Raw genomic sequence first — 13,746 nt, 5'->3', positions numbered from 1 at the left:
GTGATAGGTGAGCTTCCCTCCCATTCCGTGCTGTTCTCCTTTCAACAGCCTCTTTTCTTTTCATTTATTTCTCTCCTCTGCACTCGTCTCATAATAACCTGTAATCCCTGTCGGTTGAAGCTGTTTATCCTCAAACCTTTTATTACTCTTTCTCCACCTCTTCCTTTACTCACAGTTTCACTATAGCACACAATAAAACTCATTTATGTTGACAGTCAATACAACAGACAAACGTGGCAAAACAATAACTAACCCTGAATGAATGCCCTCATATGCTGGTTTACTTCCAGCAAAGAGTGGAATTAGGACCAAGGAGTGATATTACAGAGGCAGTGACACTGACTTCAGAATAATGGAGGCATGGTAAAAGAGGTTACAGGGGGGGTTCTTGTATTTCACATATTTCTCCACACTGGACTCACGCCATAAAATCCATTTTCTGGGCATAATGGGACTAATGTTAGGTGGAACAATCCAGAATCAGTTGTCGGTATTGTGCAAACTGATGACAGAGCTGTACAGACAAGAGGGGAAATTGTGCCCTGTGAAGAAGCCTTCCCCAAACACCACACTTGTCATCACCGTCACAGTCTTTATAACTCTTCATGTCAGAGCAGAGAGAGGTAACACTCAGCTCAGTCAAGATTACTGGAGCAGAGAAAGAGTTGAGACAACCGACAAAAACTTTACAGGAAATACATGCAAAGATGTAGAGATACATCTGTACTACTGTGATGTGTTTCATCTTGTCTCAGACAGTGCGTGCACAGGTTTTTAGACATATCAGGTCTAATCATGGCGGTTTGCACGTGCACATGCACACTGTCATGAATGTATAGGTGCACCTATACAAACAGCTTTGATATGCATCTGTATAGTGTATGTATGAAAACCTGCACGAGACAGTAGAAGAATGCTTTGAAGTCATGTTCTCGGGTATCACCACCACTATACTGTACATACTGTACATACTGTACATCTCAGTCAGTAAATAAATTATGAGCCATGAACAGGTTATGGATAAGGATATGTAAAGCTTTCAAAACAAAACATTTTGTATATAAACATAAACAGAAAACATATTTTTTTTATAAAATAAAAAATATTTGTATAATGTTTGTGAGAAATGTAAGTGGACGCAAAAATTACCACAAAGTCTTCAGAGTTTTGCGGCTTGTTACTTTTAATCATTCCGTATAGTCAGCTCTTTAAATGTGAAATCTTCACCACAAACAACATTGTTTCTAATGGTGACTTTTCTGCTCCTAACGCCTAAAGACACCATTGTATGTGTAAAGACATTTGCATAGACTTAGCATACTTATGTGTTAGTTCATTTTTCCACAACCACTTTACCAAACAGTTGTGTAGACCATTAAATGGTAAATGGTGCATGGACACATACATGTCTGCCTATAGAAATAAAAGCAGGGATATTTGCATGCATTATTAATGACATGGCCTTAAAGTAATATCACTGTTGTTCTCTCATTTATGTAAACCATAAATGTGTAAACCTGTTAATAGTAACACATTTACAGGTTTTATCAACTGTGTGGCTCTATCCACAAAGTTTCATATGAGCCCTGTACCACCTGACATGCAGCATAAACAGATTATATGTCATTCATTTCACTTCAGTGCACGTGATTCAAAGAAACAGGATTCCTGTGTTGAAGATGATCTGTCCTACTTGTGCTCTAGATCTGAGCAGCTCAAAATGTTAAAGGCCAATGACACTGGATCCATTTAACATAACACATGGCCTGACATACAGTACACGACGTGCCGCTGTATGTCTGCAAACTGACCACTCTTGCTTTTTTTATTCAAGCATAGTCTTCCACAGCCAGACAGTGCCAAGTGCTCAGATGGGTTTGAACCTAGAGCAGCATAGACATTCAATCATTTAAAACTTGATTCTACAACTGAAAAACAGTAAACATTACAAAAAATAATACTTGATGTAAGTGCATTACAAAATGTCATCAAGAACCAAGTTACATCTTAATTTTGCTTGCAAAGTATGCCACTGATTGAAAAGTAAAGTAGTACTAAGTAGTAAGAATTACAGGCAAAGGCATGAATCTGGCCTTAGGATGTGAGAATAAATTATAAATCACTCAGTTGTGAAGTCAAACTGACACTACAGAGTGATTTATGCCGTCTTCTGGTGTAGGCATGTTGGCTAAGCTTCAAGTTTGAGAAGGAGTGTGTAAGCAGATCAGTGCACAGATACAACATGAGTCTGTGCCATACGTCCAAACTGCTGTATGCCAACTGCACATTCTGACTCAAACCCAAATGGCTTCAAATCTGGAGACTCTGACCACCGGCAGCCCCTCCATGAGCTGCCGACCCCTCACTGGAGCAGAGGCAGAAGGCCTCGCCTCGCCTCCCTGGTCGGTTGACTCTCCGGAGTGGTGTCAGGAACATGGAGAGAGTCTGTCTATGTTCTGTTTGGATGACCTGGAGCCTTTGTGCAAACAATGTGCAGCTGTGAACCATGCAGGACACAGAGTTTACCTCCTGACTGAGGCTGCAACTGACTGCAAGGTAGGAATCAGGTGTCCAAAAACTACATTTGAATTGAATTAAACATTTTGTTTTTAATACTTCACTGTATTCGTATTTTACTTCAAATTTAGAATACAGGCCTTTTGTGTCCTCTTATAACAAAGTATCTTCTTCATGACCTCTGCCATGTGTTTATTTGTGCAGCAGCTGTTCAGTCTTCTCAAATTGTTTTATTTAAATATGTTTTAAGGGCTCAACTACTAAAACTATCCTGTATTTTACAAGAAAAAGGGAATTATAAAAGAGAAATCAAAACAAATGAACACATTTCTGTGTAGATTAATAGGTTTTTGATTATTTATTATCACATTAATCATTTCATAAACCCTGAGATTTAACTTGTAACCGCTTTGAGGGAGCCGCCCCTGAAGCAGGTCTATTTTTTCCTCCACTGAAAGTAATACAGCATCATGTTAAAGGATTGGATGCAGAGCAGGAATTCATTGTTTTCCTCACGGACACTTCATCAGGGCAGATGATTGCCAACAAGAGTGCTTGAATGCTGGTTTCCTCAGTTGGAGCCACTCTGCTGCAACAAAGCCAAACCAAACAGAAAAATAAAGACATCAAATGATAGCAGAACTCGAGTGCTTCCAAGATTTGAACCTTGTTCTTTTTTTGCTGAGACTTGTGACCGTTTTGTACTTTTTCATTAACATGCTTTTTACAACCACAGAGAGTGGATATTTAAACAAGGAGGCATTTAGGCTTTTTTTTTTTCATCTTGTCTAAATATTCATTTTCCTGCCCAAACAGATGCCGCCTTGTGTCAATCCAAGATTAGTTTATACAAGCAGAATTTAGAGTGACTTTGAAAGAGGCACCGAGCTGAAAGTTAAACTGGTAATTACAGTTGCCATAATCAGGTCACAAATGTATGTTTAGAGCTCATGAGACATGAAATTTGACCTACACACACACACACACACACACACATACACACACACATACGCATACATAAAATGCTAAGAAAAATCTGAAGAACTGGTGGGTTATGCTACAGTTAGTACAGTGAATATTGTAAGTACACAGTACTGGCTCATAGAATGACACTATAATATCTGTGAGTGCTAATTAACTGTATCAGTGTGTATTCAGGAAAATGCAGTTAAAGTATCTAAAGTAATATTCAGTATGATGGAAAAGCAAGAGGAATAAAGCCTACAAGATTTATTAAGTACATTAATTTATATGATCTTCATATCACATTTTTGTCAGTACTCTGCATAACATTATTTCCTAGTCACATAATCAATCCATTCATGTGACATGAAGGTGAAGTGGCAGAAATTGAAGGATGGATTAACCAATTAAAACATAGTCATTTTTGCTGAAATCAACATTTGTCCATGATGAGACGATGAATTTCTTTGCTGCTGATTAGCGACAGTACCAATGTCAGTGACAGGTCTAATGGTGCTGAATGAAACTCTGCAAAAAATGAATGTACAGCCTCCTGCAACACAATCCACCAAGAATTACACTGTGAGTTTATAGATGTGTAACATCTTCCGACAGCCTGCAATTATAACATAACTGTCTGTGGCTTCCAGGGGACAACATTTAGCATTTCTGCAACTTGAATTAAAGACTTCTCAGGACCCGCAGATGCACTGACAATTCCAACTTCAGCCTGACTAGCCAGAGTAACTAAAAACAGGGGTGCAAAGACTGTAAATTTCATACATTACCACATACATTTCCTTCTGATTTGTTGTAAAATACAAGTATAAAGTAGGATAACATGGAAATACTCAAGTAAAGTTCCTCAAGAATATAGTACTTGATCAAATCTACTTGGTTATCTTCCATCACTGCTACATTTACAGTTTCACTTAAATGAAATAAGAATAAAACCACTGCTTATAGTTTTACCTTAACCTAAATGTTACTGTCTTAGAAAAAGTACAAATTTAAAGGTATTTAAGGTACTCATTGTGCAGTGTGTATCATCATATATCGTATTACTTGATTATAATTATTGATGCATTGACATGTTAGCAACATTTGAATGTATTATAAATATAAATAATGATAAATAATTAATTATTACAGTACTGTTGGCTAGTTTGATAAATTAATTAGTTAGTTAGTTAGTTTTGTTTAAAACAAAAACAAACAAATCAGTTTAAAGTGTAATCAGTGAAAGTACCTCAAAATTGTACTGGTAATGAAAATGCACTGGCTTGGTTAACCTGTAGTAGTTCAGAGTACTAATAGAGGGTTGTAATTCTCCTTTTGGACACTAGGAGGAGCTCAGAACTTCACTAAATGGACTGAAGAAGAGGAAGACTCACTTTGAGAAGGTCACAGAGACTTGTGACCATGCATCCAGACACAACCAGGTAGAACGGCAACCGCAAACAAACAAGATGCATTTCTAAATGTATGATTTGTTCACTGCTCCTCTTCTGTCCTCGCACTTTCCTTGCCTTTTCTATTCTTCCCAGGCTGAGGCCAAACTCACAGAGGAGTTAATGAAAAAGGAATTTGAGAGTCTTCACCAGTTTTTAAGAGAGGAGGAAGCAGCCAGGCTATGTGCAGTCAGGGAGAAACAGGATGAGAAGAAGAGGGAGGCAGAAGAGCAGATAGACAGAATGAATCAGGTGATCAAGTCTCTGGAAGAGAAGATCCAGCTGATTGAGGAGGAGTTGGATGCAGGAGGAGATGGGGTTCAGTTCTTAGAGGTAACATCAACCAAATTTTATTAATCAGTGGATAGGAATATGTGTTTGCACTGAAAACAGTAACCATGCAAGCTCTTTTTTTTTTTTTTTTTTGCAGCATTACCAGGACACAATGAGTAGGTATGTGATATTTCTAGGTATTCTTCATGCACAAGTCCATATACATGCAAATGCATCTGTATAACTGTCTAAATGTTTACATTCATCTGCTGCAGCACATGGACAGGTAGCAAGGAGCCACAGAAGGTTTGCAGACCTCTGTTAGATGTGGCCGAGCACCTCGGTAACCTCCAGTATGCCGTGTGGGAAAAGATGAAACACATCGCCCCCTACAGTCAGTCTCTTTTTACTTCATATTCCCTCTCTCCGTGCTCCCTCCTTCAGTCCCTCTAACTCAGTTTGTATCTTCCAGCTCCAGTCACCCTGGACCCCAGGACAGCTGGCCAGTCTCTGAGGGTGTCTCCTGAGTTAAATAGTGTCAGTTTTATCACTGGACCTTCACAGAGGCTGGATGTTGCTGTCCCAGCTAACCCCGAACGTTTCCACCCTTATTCCTGCATTCTGGCAAGAGAGGGCTTTGACTCAGGAGTGCACTGTTGGGATATTGAGGTATTCATATACTATATTAAAAGTAGCTGAGAGTCATTTAACATAAACATAATCTTGATGAGGATTTTTATTGGGACCAAGATACGTACTAATACTTCAAAAGTCATCTTATCATTGCTCTCTGGTAGCCAGATTTGTTAAAGGTTTGTCGTGTTTATACTGCAATTTCTTGTGACTTATTGGCTGTATCTGCAAGCTGGTATTGGCTGATAGATCAGTCTAACTCTATTGCTCTGATCAGGGGGCAGTTTACTTCATCAGATAGCTGATGGTTGAACATCCCTTTCCTCACACCTTTCCGATGTTGATAACTTTCCTAAACTAAGAATCTGATTTTCACACCCAGCTGTGTGGAAATGAGAATATATATAAAAGTGGGGTTTGCACGCCTTTCTTATCCTCCCCTTTTTTTGGTCTTGACACTACTATTTCTGTCAATTTTCTTGTGAACAAGTTCAACACTATGAATGACTTCCTGGAAAGACTGTTTGAAAATGTGCGGAAAAGTAGCGCCTTACCCTTATTGTCATGACATATATAAAAATATACTCAGCATTATCTGCCACTGTTCATTCAAAAACACCTTTGGGGGAATATGTCAACATTTGTCTGAATGATGTGTGTGTGTGGTGTGTGTGTGTGTTGTGTGTGTGTGTGTGGTGTGCGGGCGTGTGTGTGTGTGTGTGTGTGTGTGTGCGTGGTGTGTGTTGTGAAGTATCAGCCCACATACTGACTTTATTTACTCTCAAATAATGCTATTGGTGTCTCAGTAATCCAGGATCAGTTGGGTTCTTGTATACTCAAACTTCGAGATGCATGAATTTTTAAAATGCTAGCATATGTTGTCCCTAATATTTACCTCTATTGATTTAAACAGGTTGGTGACACCAGTAATTGGACAGTTGGTGTAGCTGCTGAGTCAGTGTCCAGAAGAACAGAGTTTGAGGCCTGTCCAGAGGCAGGACTCTGGTGTATCAGCCTGCGAGATGGCAAGTACAGAGCTCTGACCACTCCCTCTCAAGACCTGAATCTCGACAACTCAAACCACCTTAGCAGAGTCCGTGTGAGGCTGGAATGTGATGGAGGGATGCTGGCATTCCTGAACGCTGATGATGAAACACATCTTTTCACGTTTAGATATGTCTTTACTGAAAAGGTGTACCCATACTTTGAGAGTATATCATTGGGTGGGGGTCTTGCTGTGTTGGCACAGAATGTGAACATCAGCGTGGGGTCTGATCATGTCTTTGTGGGAGACACTGCTATCGCTGAAGAACATCCGATAATGAAAAGTGAATCTTGCAGAGAGGGTGATATTAAAACTACATTGACTAACAGCAACAGTGAGATGTCAGAGTGCGGACGTGTGACTAAAGACAAAAACAATCAGCTGAACAAATCAGACCAACAGACCAAACACACCACAAAGGATCAGCTCATTCAAATAAAACCCACTGGAAAGGAAAAGACAAAAGGAAACAGACCTGCTGTGAAAAAACAGAGCAGCAAGCCCAGGTTCAGTCTGACCTACCATATCTCGCTGAACTCAGCTAAACATCATGATCAATAAATCTGTCAGTCACAAACAACTCCGGATGAATCATGTTGATCATCTGGTTTATTATCCTTGTGATAAATGACAAGAGCATGTCGTGATTTATAGTGAATTAATAATAATGGCATCTTTTACATTGATTTAAGTGTTAAGTAAGTTTTTAGGTAGCAGCTAGTTCCTGTCAGGATGAATTGTAACCAATCTGATGATCCCTTGACTTTTGCTTTAGTGGCATCTCATCAGGTAAATATACCTGCATCACTGTGCTGCTGTGATCAAGTGCAGCCGCTAGCATATACTACTGTACTGTACTCTTAGTCTTGTTTATAATACATTGATAACTGATCAGATTAGGTAGAGTGGATTTTGTTTCTGCAGTGTGATGAAACTGTATATATTTGCTGTGTGCTCATCAGTATCGCAACAACAGAGGATAATTACTTATAGCTTATTTCTGAATTTGACTTTAAATGAAAAGCTGCATGTTTAGCTCTATTTGTCCATTGTGTTTTCAGGTGAAGCTTATTGTTATAGGTTAGAGGTATTTTACTGGGCATGAAATAGCACTGACAAAATGAAAGATAAAGTGCAAAAGAAAAAAATATGTACTTTATTTCATGAAAAAAATAAATGAATTTGTTGCATTGATCTTCGGAAATACATTTGTGTTTTCTCTCTCTTATCCCTTTAAAATATACACACTATCCTCGGAGCCTCCTCCTGTCTCATAGACACGCTCTCCCCTCCGTGATGGCACTATAAAGTTCGTCAGTAACAGCCTCGTAACGCCCAGCACGACTGTTCAGAAAATAAATCTCTTCACTCGAGTCCTGTGGCTTGTATCCTTCCCTCTGCAGTCGTGTCTTCTGGATTTTGAAGGTACCTGACGACAAAAGTGGGAAATCGAGTTAATGACTGTGACTTTTTTAACACGTGTGTGTCCTTGCATCAGCGTCTCACCTGTAGTGTCAACAGATGGCATGAGTCGAAGGAAGACAGGGCGTGCGTAGGAAGGCAGCGCTTTCTGTAAAGCAATCAGGAACGCGTCAAAGTCAAACTGGCCTCCTGTGTGACCTATTGCTGCCATACCGGCCTTTCCCTCCACACCTGTGAACAGACAGACACGTGAGGTGATGAATAGAAGACTATATGATGTAACACCCACATTAATCCCTTCATCTTTTTTCCCCGCCTTGACTGTCTCATTTCTACCTGGTACAGAAACACCATAGACGGCAACGTCAGTGTGTCCCAGCAGCCCGCTGAGGGTTCCCTCCACCTCTGTGGTGGAGACATTCTCCCCTCGCCAACGAAACGTGTCGCCGCTACGGTCCCTGAAATATATGTAGCCATATTCATCCATCACCAGCATGTCACCTGAGAGACAGAAATAACAACAATTATCGTCATCCCTGGGCGTAAAGTCTGTAGTGATGATGACTCATCGGTGCAGTTTTGACTTTTATACAATATGATGGTGAGTCACTCTGCAGTCTGTTAGACAAAACAGCATATGAAGCCTTTTGTAAATGTCATAATTAAGAAGATTTTTCATGAGGGCATCACTAAAGTGAAAGGTGAAGTGTCCTTAGCCTGTGTAGCTTACTTCAAGTTAAATAAAGTGTTTCATCTCTGTTAATCATCATTAATTTAGTTTTTTAATGCACTGATGGGAAACACCATGAACAAGTTTTCAGTCTGTCAGCACAGTGAATCACTAACAATCACATTTATGTGCAATTTAAAGTCTCAACTCCAGCTAGGAAACGTCTATGGACCCAGACAGTCAAACAACATTACTCAAAATGAGTGTATTGAAACACACCTGAAACATACACAGAGTCTCCCATCTTGAAGACATTGCGAGCTATTTTCTTATTGTTGGAATCTTTATCAACGTAGCCATCAAATCTCCTAAGCGGATCGGTGTGGTTGATGCGTCCCACTAACATACCTGGCTCACCTGCAAAGACACAGAGAGATGAGATTTCAGATTATTTTGATTTCTAACAATTTTATCAAATTATGGCTTTGTGTGTGTGTAAGTGTGTGTGTGTTCTCACCAGGCAGACAAGGTATACAGAGTCCCTTTGAATCCCTCAGTAGCTCTCCGGTCCCTTCCTGCACCCTGACCAGTCTGATGGGGTAAAAGCTGGGCAAGATGCGACTGTTGAAGCCACACGCCCCCACCTGGACATGTAAGACATGCACATGAGGCACAAGACAGTTTGAAAAATACTAGCTTGTAGTCATTTAAAACAATACACACCTTTCCGTCAATGTTGATGAGGCTGCAGTTGCACTCTGTGGCGCCATAAAATTCCCCAATTCGTTGTATTCTGAATCTTCGGACAAATTCTTCCCACACAGCAGGACGGAGGCCGTTACCAATGGCAACACGCACCCGGTGATGTGCCTCAGATGGATGGAACGGTTGCGCTAACAGGTAACGGCAAATCTCACCTATGTATATCAATGCCTGGACACACGCACAGAACAATACAAGTTTCCAGTCAGTACAGGGTGAAGAGAATTAGGAGGATAACTGGCATGCAGCTGGACATTCATCATTGTTAATTAAGGCAAGGCAAGGCAAGTTTATTTGTATAGCACAATTCGTACACAGGGCAATTCATAGTGCTTTACAGAGGCAAGGAAAAACATTGGACATTAAGACAAGCAATCGAAATAAAAATAAAAATAAAAATAAAAAAGAGAAGAAATGTAATTAAAAACATCAGAATGTCAATTAAACACGGTGAAAGTGTGTACTCACCGTGCAGTTGTGTTTGACACAGTCATCCCAGAAGCGACTGCCTGAGAACTTCCTCCTGACCACAACAGTCAAACCAAAGAGCAAACACTGGCCTACACCCATGATGGTACCTGTAAACATTTAGATTTTCAGTGTATATACTGTATATACACAAAAGAAGAAAGACATAATACCAAACTTATTCTGTTTTTTGCTCCTAAATTGACTCATTCTGGTAAGATATTTTGCAATATACTAGTCAGAGATGTTCACCTGACCGAGACATTACAACTGATTTCTGATGCTCAGGGTGGCCTCAGCGTGTCATCGAGTCGCCCTTTAGGACCGGCCCAAAAAATCCTGGACTGAAAACTAGTGAAAAACTGTTTTAACCTCTAACTTCACATTTCAGTAAAATATTGTTCAAAGTCTGTTCACATGTTTTCAGCAACTATTTTCCAACATATTTAATGTATTTTGTAAGAAATCTCAGAATAGCCTTTACACAGACTTTAAGTATGATTGTCATCATTATATTAGTATCATGGTATGCATTTAATTAGGGAATAAGGTGATAACACAGTTGTATTTTCCTCATCTTATATGAGAAAGTTATAAAATATAAGCATTTTAAAAAGATATAATGTGCGTAATGAGTTGAATCTGTCACTAAACTTACAAAAATATGTTTTGTTAAAGAAAGGAAAAGCAAGATAATTAAAACAAATCAAGGGAGGCCTACCTGCAGAATGATACAGGGGAAGACAGTTGTAGAGGATGTCATCATGACGAAAGCCAAAGGAGTGGAAACCAAAAGAGGCGATTCGAAAATACCTGACAAGAAAGATCCATCAATACCAGAGATCAGCTCATCAAGAGACTAATCAGAAATCTTCATTGTCCTGAGTTTAATTGAAACACTTGTAACTGCACTTTAAGTTGTTGTTTTTTTTTGTTTTTTTTTACTGATCCTTCATATGTTGTTGCATTTTCCTGAACACAGAGTTTAAGAGTTATGAACTAGAGAGATTCTGGAGCATGCACAGCATTCATGTTCCAATAAAAAAATGACATACGGGGTTGTAAAAATATACAGATGTGTGGGCTAATCATCAGAGTTGATGCAATTGGGTGGAGTTGCCCTGCAGCATTTCAGTTAAGTTTGTGTGTGAGTGTGAGTTAAAACATTTCTGTCAGGACTTTTTTAGTTCCCTCCGTAAACTACATGACCATCAGTTCACAGCCAAACTCACCGACTATGCACCACAACAGCTGCCTTTGGCATTCCTGTGGTACCAGAAGTGTAGATGTAGAAAAGTCTGTCTGCGTGGGGAGAGAGGGAATGTTCAGTAAGTTTACTTTTTCACCTGCATGAGTTCTCTTTTGTTTATCTGCCAGTGTTTTACATGTGTGGTAAGCACCCCGACACCCCTATCATTCCTTAACATGTTTCTGTCTCTCCTTCCATATCCTCCTCCTAGGTTGTGCAAGCAAAGACTTGAAGATTATTAGCTTAGGAATGTGACACAAAGGTGAAAACAATAACACATAAGCAGATCAACAAGAGAAAAGTTAGTGGACTAATGCACAAATACAGTACAACACGATACAATGAAGTTTACAGTGAAATTTAAATTAATTCTATCAAATGAAAAATACATTTTAAAACAATAAATTTCATATTGCACTTCATGTTTGTATACTTCTTGCATATTTCTTTGAGCTAAGTTGATGATTTGTGTGTTTGCTCACGTGCTATCATGTGAATTAAATTTCAAAACCAGTGAGACGGAAATCTGGCAGCAAACAGTTTAGTCTGACAGGCAAAGACTTGCAGAGAATACTTGCGATCAAAACTTTGATATGTAACATAAGGCGATAATACTGCAGCACAGTTACACTCATACCCCAATGCACAGACACTCACTGCAGAGCCTCACCATTGAATTCCTTTCTGGACCTGTAATGTGGTGGGTGTTTGGGGGCATGCTCTAGCAGAGTGTCCAAGCTCTGAACTTGGAGGCCGCAGAGTTTCACCTCATTGTCTCTGTCACCACTGCTGAACAAAACCATGCCCGGCTGCAGAGAGTCGCTCACCTCTGAAACCGCTGGGAGACAATCAAAAGTGTTACAGGCGTCGAATTCACATTTTTGCATTAAACTTGTAGTAATATCCTAATTGTATATATCCACGATATCACCATTTTTATTCCACAATATGTTCCTACCTTCTCTCATCTCTGTCCCAAACACCATTGCCCGAGCACCAGACACACTGACACAGTGCAGTAATGATTTCTGTCGGAGGTTGTAGTTGATGAGTGCAGCCTCTATGCCGACCATAGCCAGACCCAACCACAGAACCACCACTAAAGGCTGGCTCTCCATGTACAAAGCCACCACATCTCCCTCAGCCCATCCCTGTGCCAGAGCCCAGTGTGCCACAGTATGACATCGCTCCTGCAGCTCCCTGAAACTCCAAACCTGGAATAAACGCAGTTTGACAACAACATGACAATATGACCAACGTCAGGGTGTGATGCTTGCATTTATTTATAATCCTCGATCAATCCTCACCTCGCCTGTGGCCTCGTATATCAATGCAGGTTTGTCTGGGTGCTTTGTCACCAGCTGGGCAAACAATGTAGGAATGGTGTGTCTATTTCGCAGATTACGGTACATGGAAAACCTCACTCGGAAGATAACAAGCAGACACCTTTTAGATAGAGAGGAGTGGGGAAGGGAGGAGTGAAAGAAAGTTAAATAGTAAACAGCATGGAAGATGATTAAGCTTCAAATAGGACACTACTTACATCAGATCTCTTTTGATGGTGTGCAGAGCAACATGTATAAACTTCCAGGAACCCCTGCAGACCATGCAGAAACCCAGCCCCGCCAACAGGCTGCAGAGCCAGGGGAGGGAGAGCAGCCTTACAGCACCCAACACACCGAGGCACACCATGACACCACTCATTAGATTCATAGTATTATCTGCGGGGATCACAACAGTGAGCTCAAGTACAAAAAGCAAGAACAATTACAAAAGAGTTATGTCTTCTTGAGAGGAGACTTACCTGTTCAGGAATTTGAAGTAAAGATCAATGTGATCTGGAGCGCTCCTCCACAAGTGCAAAGAAGTGTCAGCAAACTTCGTAATGTTGTTCAGCCGAGCCACAGCGTCAGCTGTCAGAGCTGCAATGCGTGATGATGAGCGGCAGCACGCAGAGCAGGTCACACCTCATAAACTCCTGCGTCACCGCATCACTGCGTGATTCACCGCCCCGCGTAGACATCTGATCTATACACTCATAAATGTCTGATTTAATGGGGAAATATGTACCTTCCGTTCGTGGGGAACATGCAGGATTACACATTGTCGGGCACATACTGCGACTGGGTGTGGTGAATTTGTTTATATAATACAAGCAGGATTTTAGACCTGTAGTCAAATTTAACAATTGCATCCTTCTGTTTAGTAGTATGCATAAAATAGTCCCCAAGATAGCTGTGAAATAGATGTAGTGGCATAAAATATAAATCAAAACAGTGCGTGTATCTCAAAT

The 13,746-nt window shown here is 40.2% G+C and overlaps 2 protein-coding genes and 1 long non-coding RNA gene across 3 annotated transcripts; 2 read left to right on the top strand and 1 right to left on the bottom strand.

The window, feature by feature from the left end:
* The first annotated feature begins 2,219 nt into the window (after positions 1 to 2,219).
* LOC104925383 (nuclear factor 7, brain) lies at positions 2,220 to 8,006 on the top strand. Its single transcript, XM_010738990.3, has 7 exons — positions 2,220 to 2,556; positions 4,827 to 4,922; positions 5,028 to 5,264; positions 5,362 to 5,384; positions 5,480 to 5,598; positions 5,677 to 5,873; positions 6,751 to 8,006. Exons 1-7 carry the CDS (start codon positions 2,305 to 2,307, stop codon positions 7,441 to 7,443), a joined length of 1,617 nt encoding a protein of 538 aa, XP_010737292.3. The 5' UTR covers positions 2,220 to 2,304; the 3' UTR covers positions 7,444 to 8,006.
* A 17-nt stretch (positions 8,007 to 8,023) lies between these two features.
* On the bottom strand, positions 8,024 to 13,381 carry LOC109139664 (long-chain fatty acid transport protein 1). Its single transcript, XM_019263882.2, has 14 exons — positions 13,258 to 13,381; positions 12,997 to 13,174; positions 12,761 to 12,899; positions 12,412 to 12,667; positions 12,124 to 12,291; positions 11,437 to 11,506; positions 10,926 to 11,017; positions 10,205 to 10,314; positions 9,698 to 9,907; positions 9,492 to 9,618; positions 9,254 to 9,391; positions 8,641 to 8,805; positions 8,389 to 8,535; positions 8,024 to 8,311 (listed from the first exon to the last, which is right to left on the bottom strand). The coding sequence occupies exons 2-14, from the start codon at positions 13,164 to 13,166 to the stop codon at positions 8,154 to 8,156; spliced, it is 1,950 nt and encodes a 649-aa protein (XP_019119427.2). The 5' UTR covers positions 13,167 to 13,174; positions 13,258 to 13,381; the 3' UTR covers positions 8,024 to 8,153.
* Positions 8,801 to 12,117, top strand: LOC109139667 (uncharacterized). The gene is made up of 4 exons (XR_003463077.1): positions 8,801 to 8,905; positions 9,475 to 9,626; positions 9,799 to 9,874; positions 11,427 to 12,117. It is a non-coding gene; the product is annotated as an uncharacterized LOC109139667 (long non-coding RNA).
* Positions 13,382 to 13,746: the final 365 nt, after the last annotated feature.

This window comes from Larimichthys crocea, chromosome X (genome assembly GCF_000972845.2).
Source record: "Larimichthys crocea isolate SSNF chromosome X, L_crocea_2.0, whole genome shotgun sequence".
In the NCBI taxonomy this organism is placed as follows: domain Eukaryota; kingdom Metazoa; phylum Chordata; class Actinopteri; family Sciaenidae; genus Larimichthys; species Larimichthys crocea.
The sequence above is the reverse complement of the archived record's forward strand: the minus strand, read 5'-3'. Positions and strand labels throughout refer to the sequence as shown.

Coding starts and splice junctions, on each gene's coding strand:
- LOC104925383 (XM_010738990.3), top strand. CDS start 2,305: ATGGCTTCAAATCTGGAGACTCTGACCACCGGCAGCCCCTCCATGAGC. Junction 2,557..4,826: donor AGGCTGCAACTGACTGCAAG/GTAGGAATCAGG, acceptor TTTGGACACTAG/GAGGAGCTCAGAACTTCACT. Junction 4,923..5,027: donor ATGCATCCAGACACAACCAG/GTAGAACGGCAA, acceptor TATTCTTCCCAG/GCTGAGGCCAAACTCACAGA.
- LOC109139664 (XM_019263882.2), bottom strand. CDS start 13,166: ATGAATCTAATGAGTGGTGTCATGGTGTGCCTCGGTGTGTTGGGTGCT. Junction 12,668..12,760: donor TATACGAGGCCACAGGCGAG/GTGAGGATTGAT, acceptor CGTTTATTCCAG/GTTTGGAGTTTCAGGGAGCT. Junction 11,507..12,123: donor GTCCAGAAAGGAATTCAATG/GTGAGGCTCTGC, acceptor CTCCCCACGCAG/ACAGACTTTTCTACATCTAC.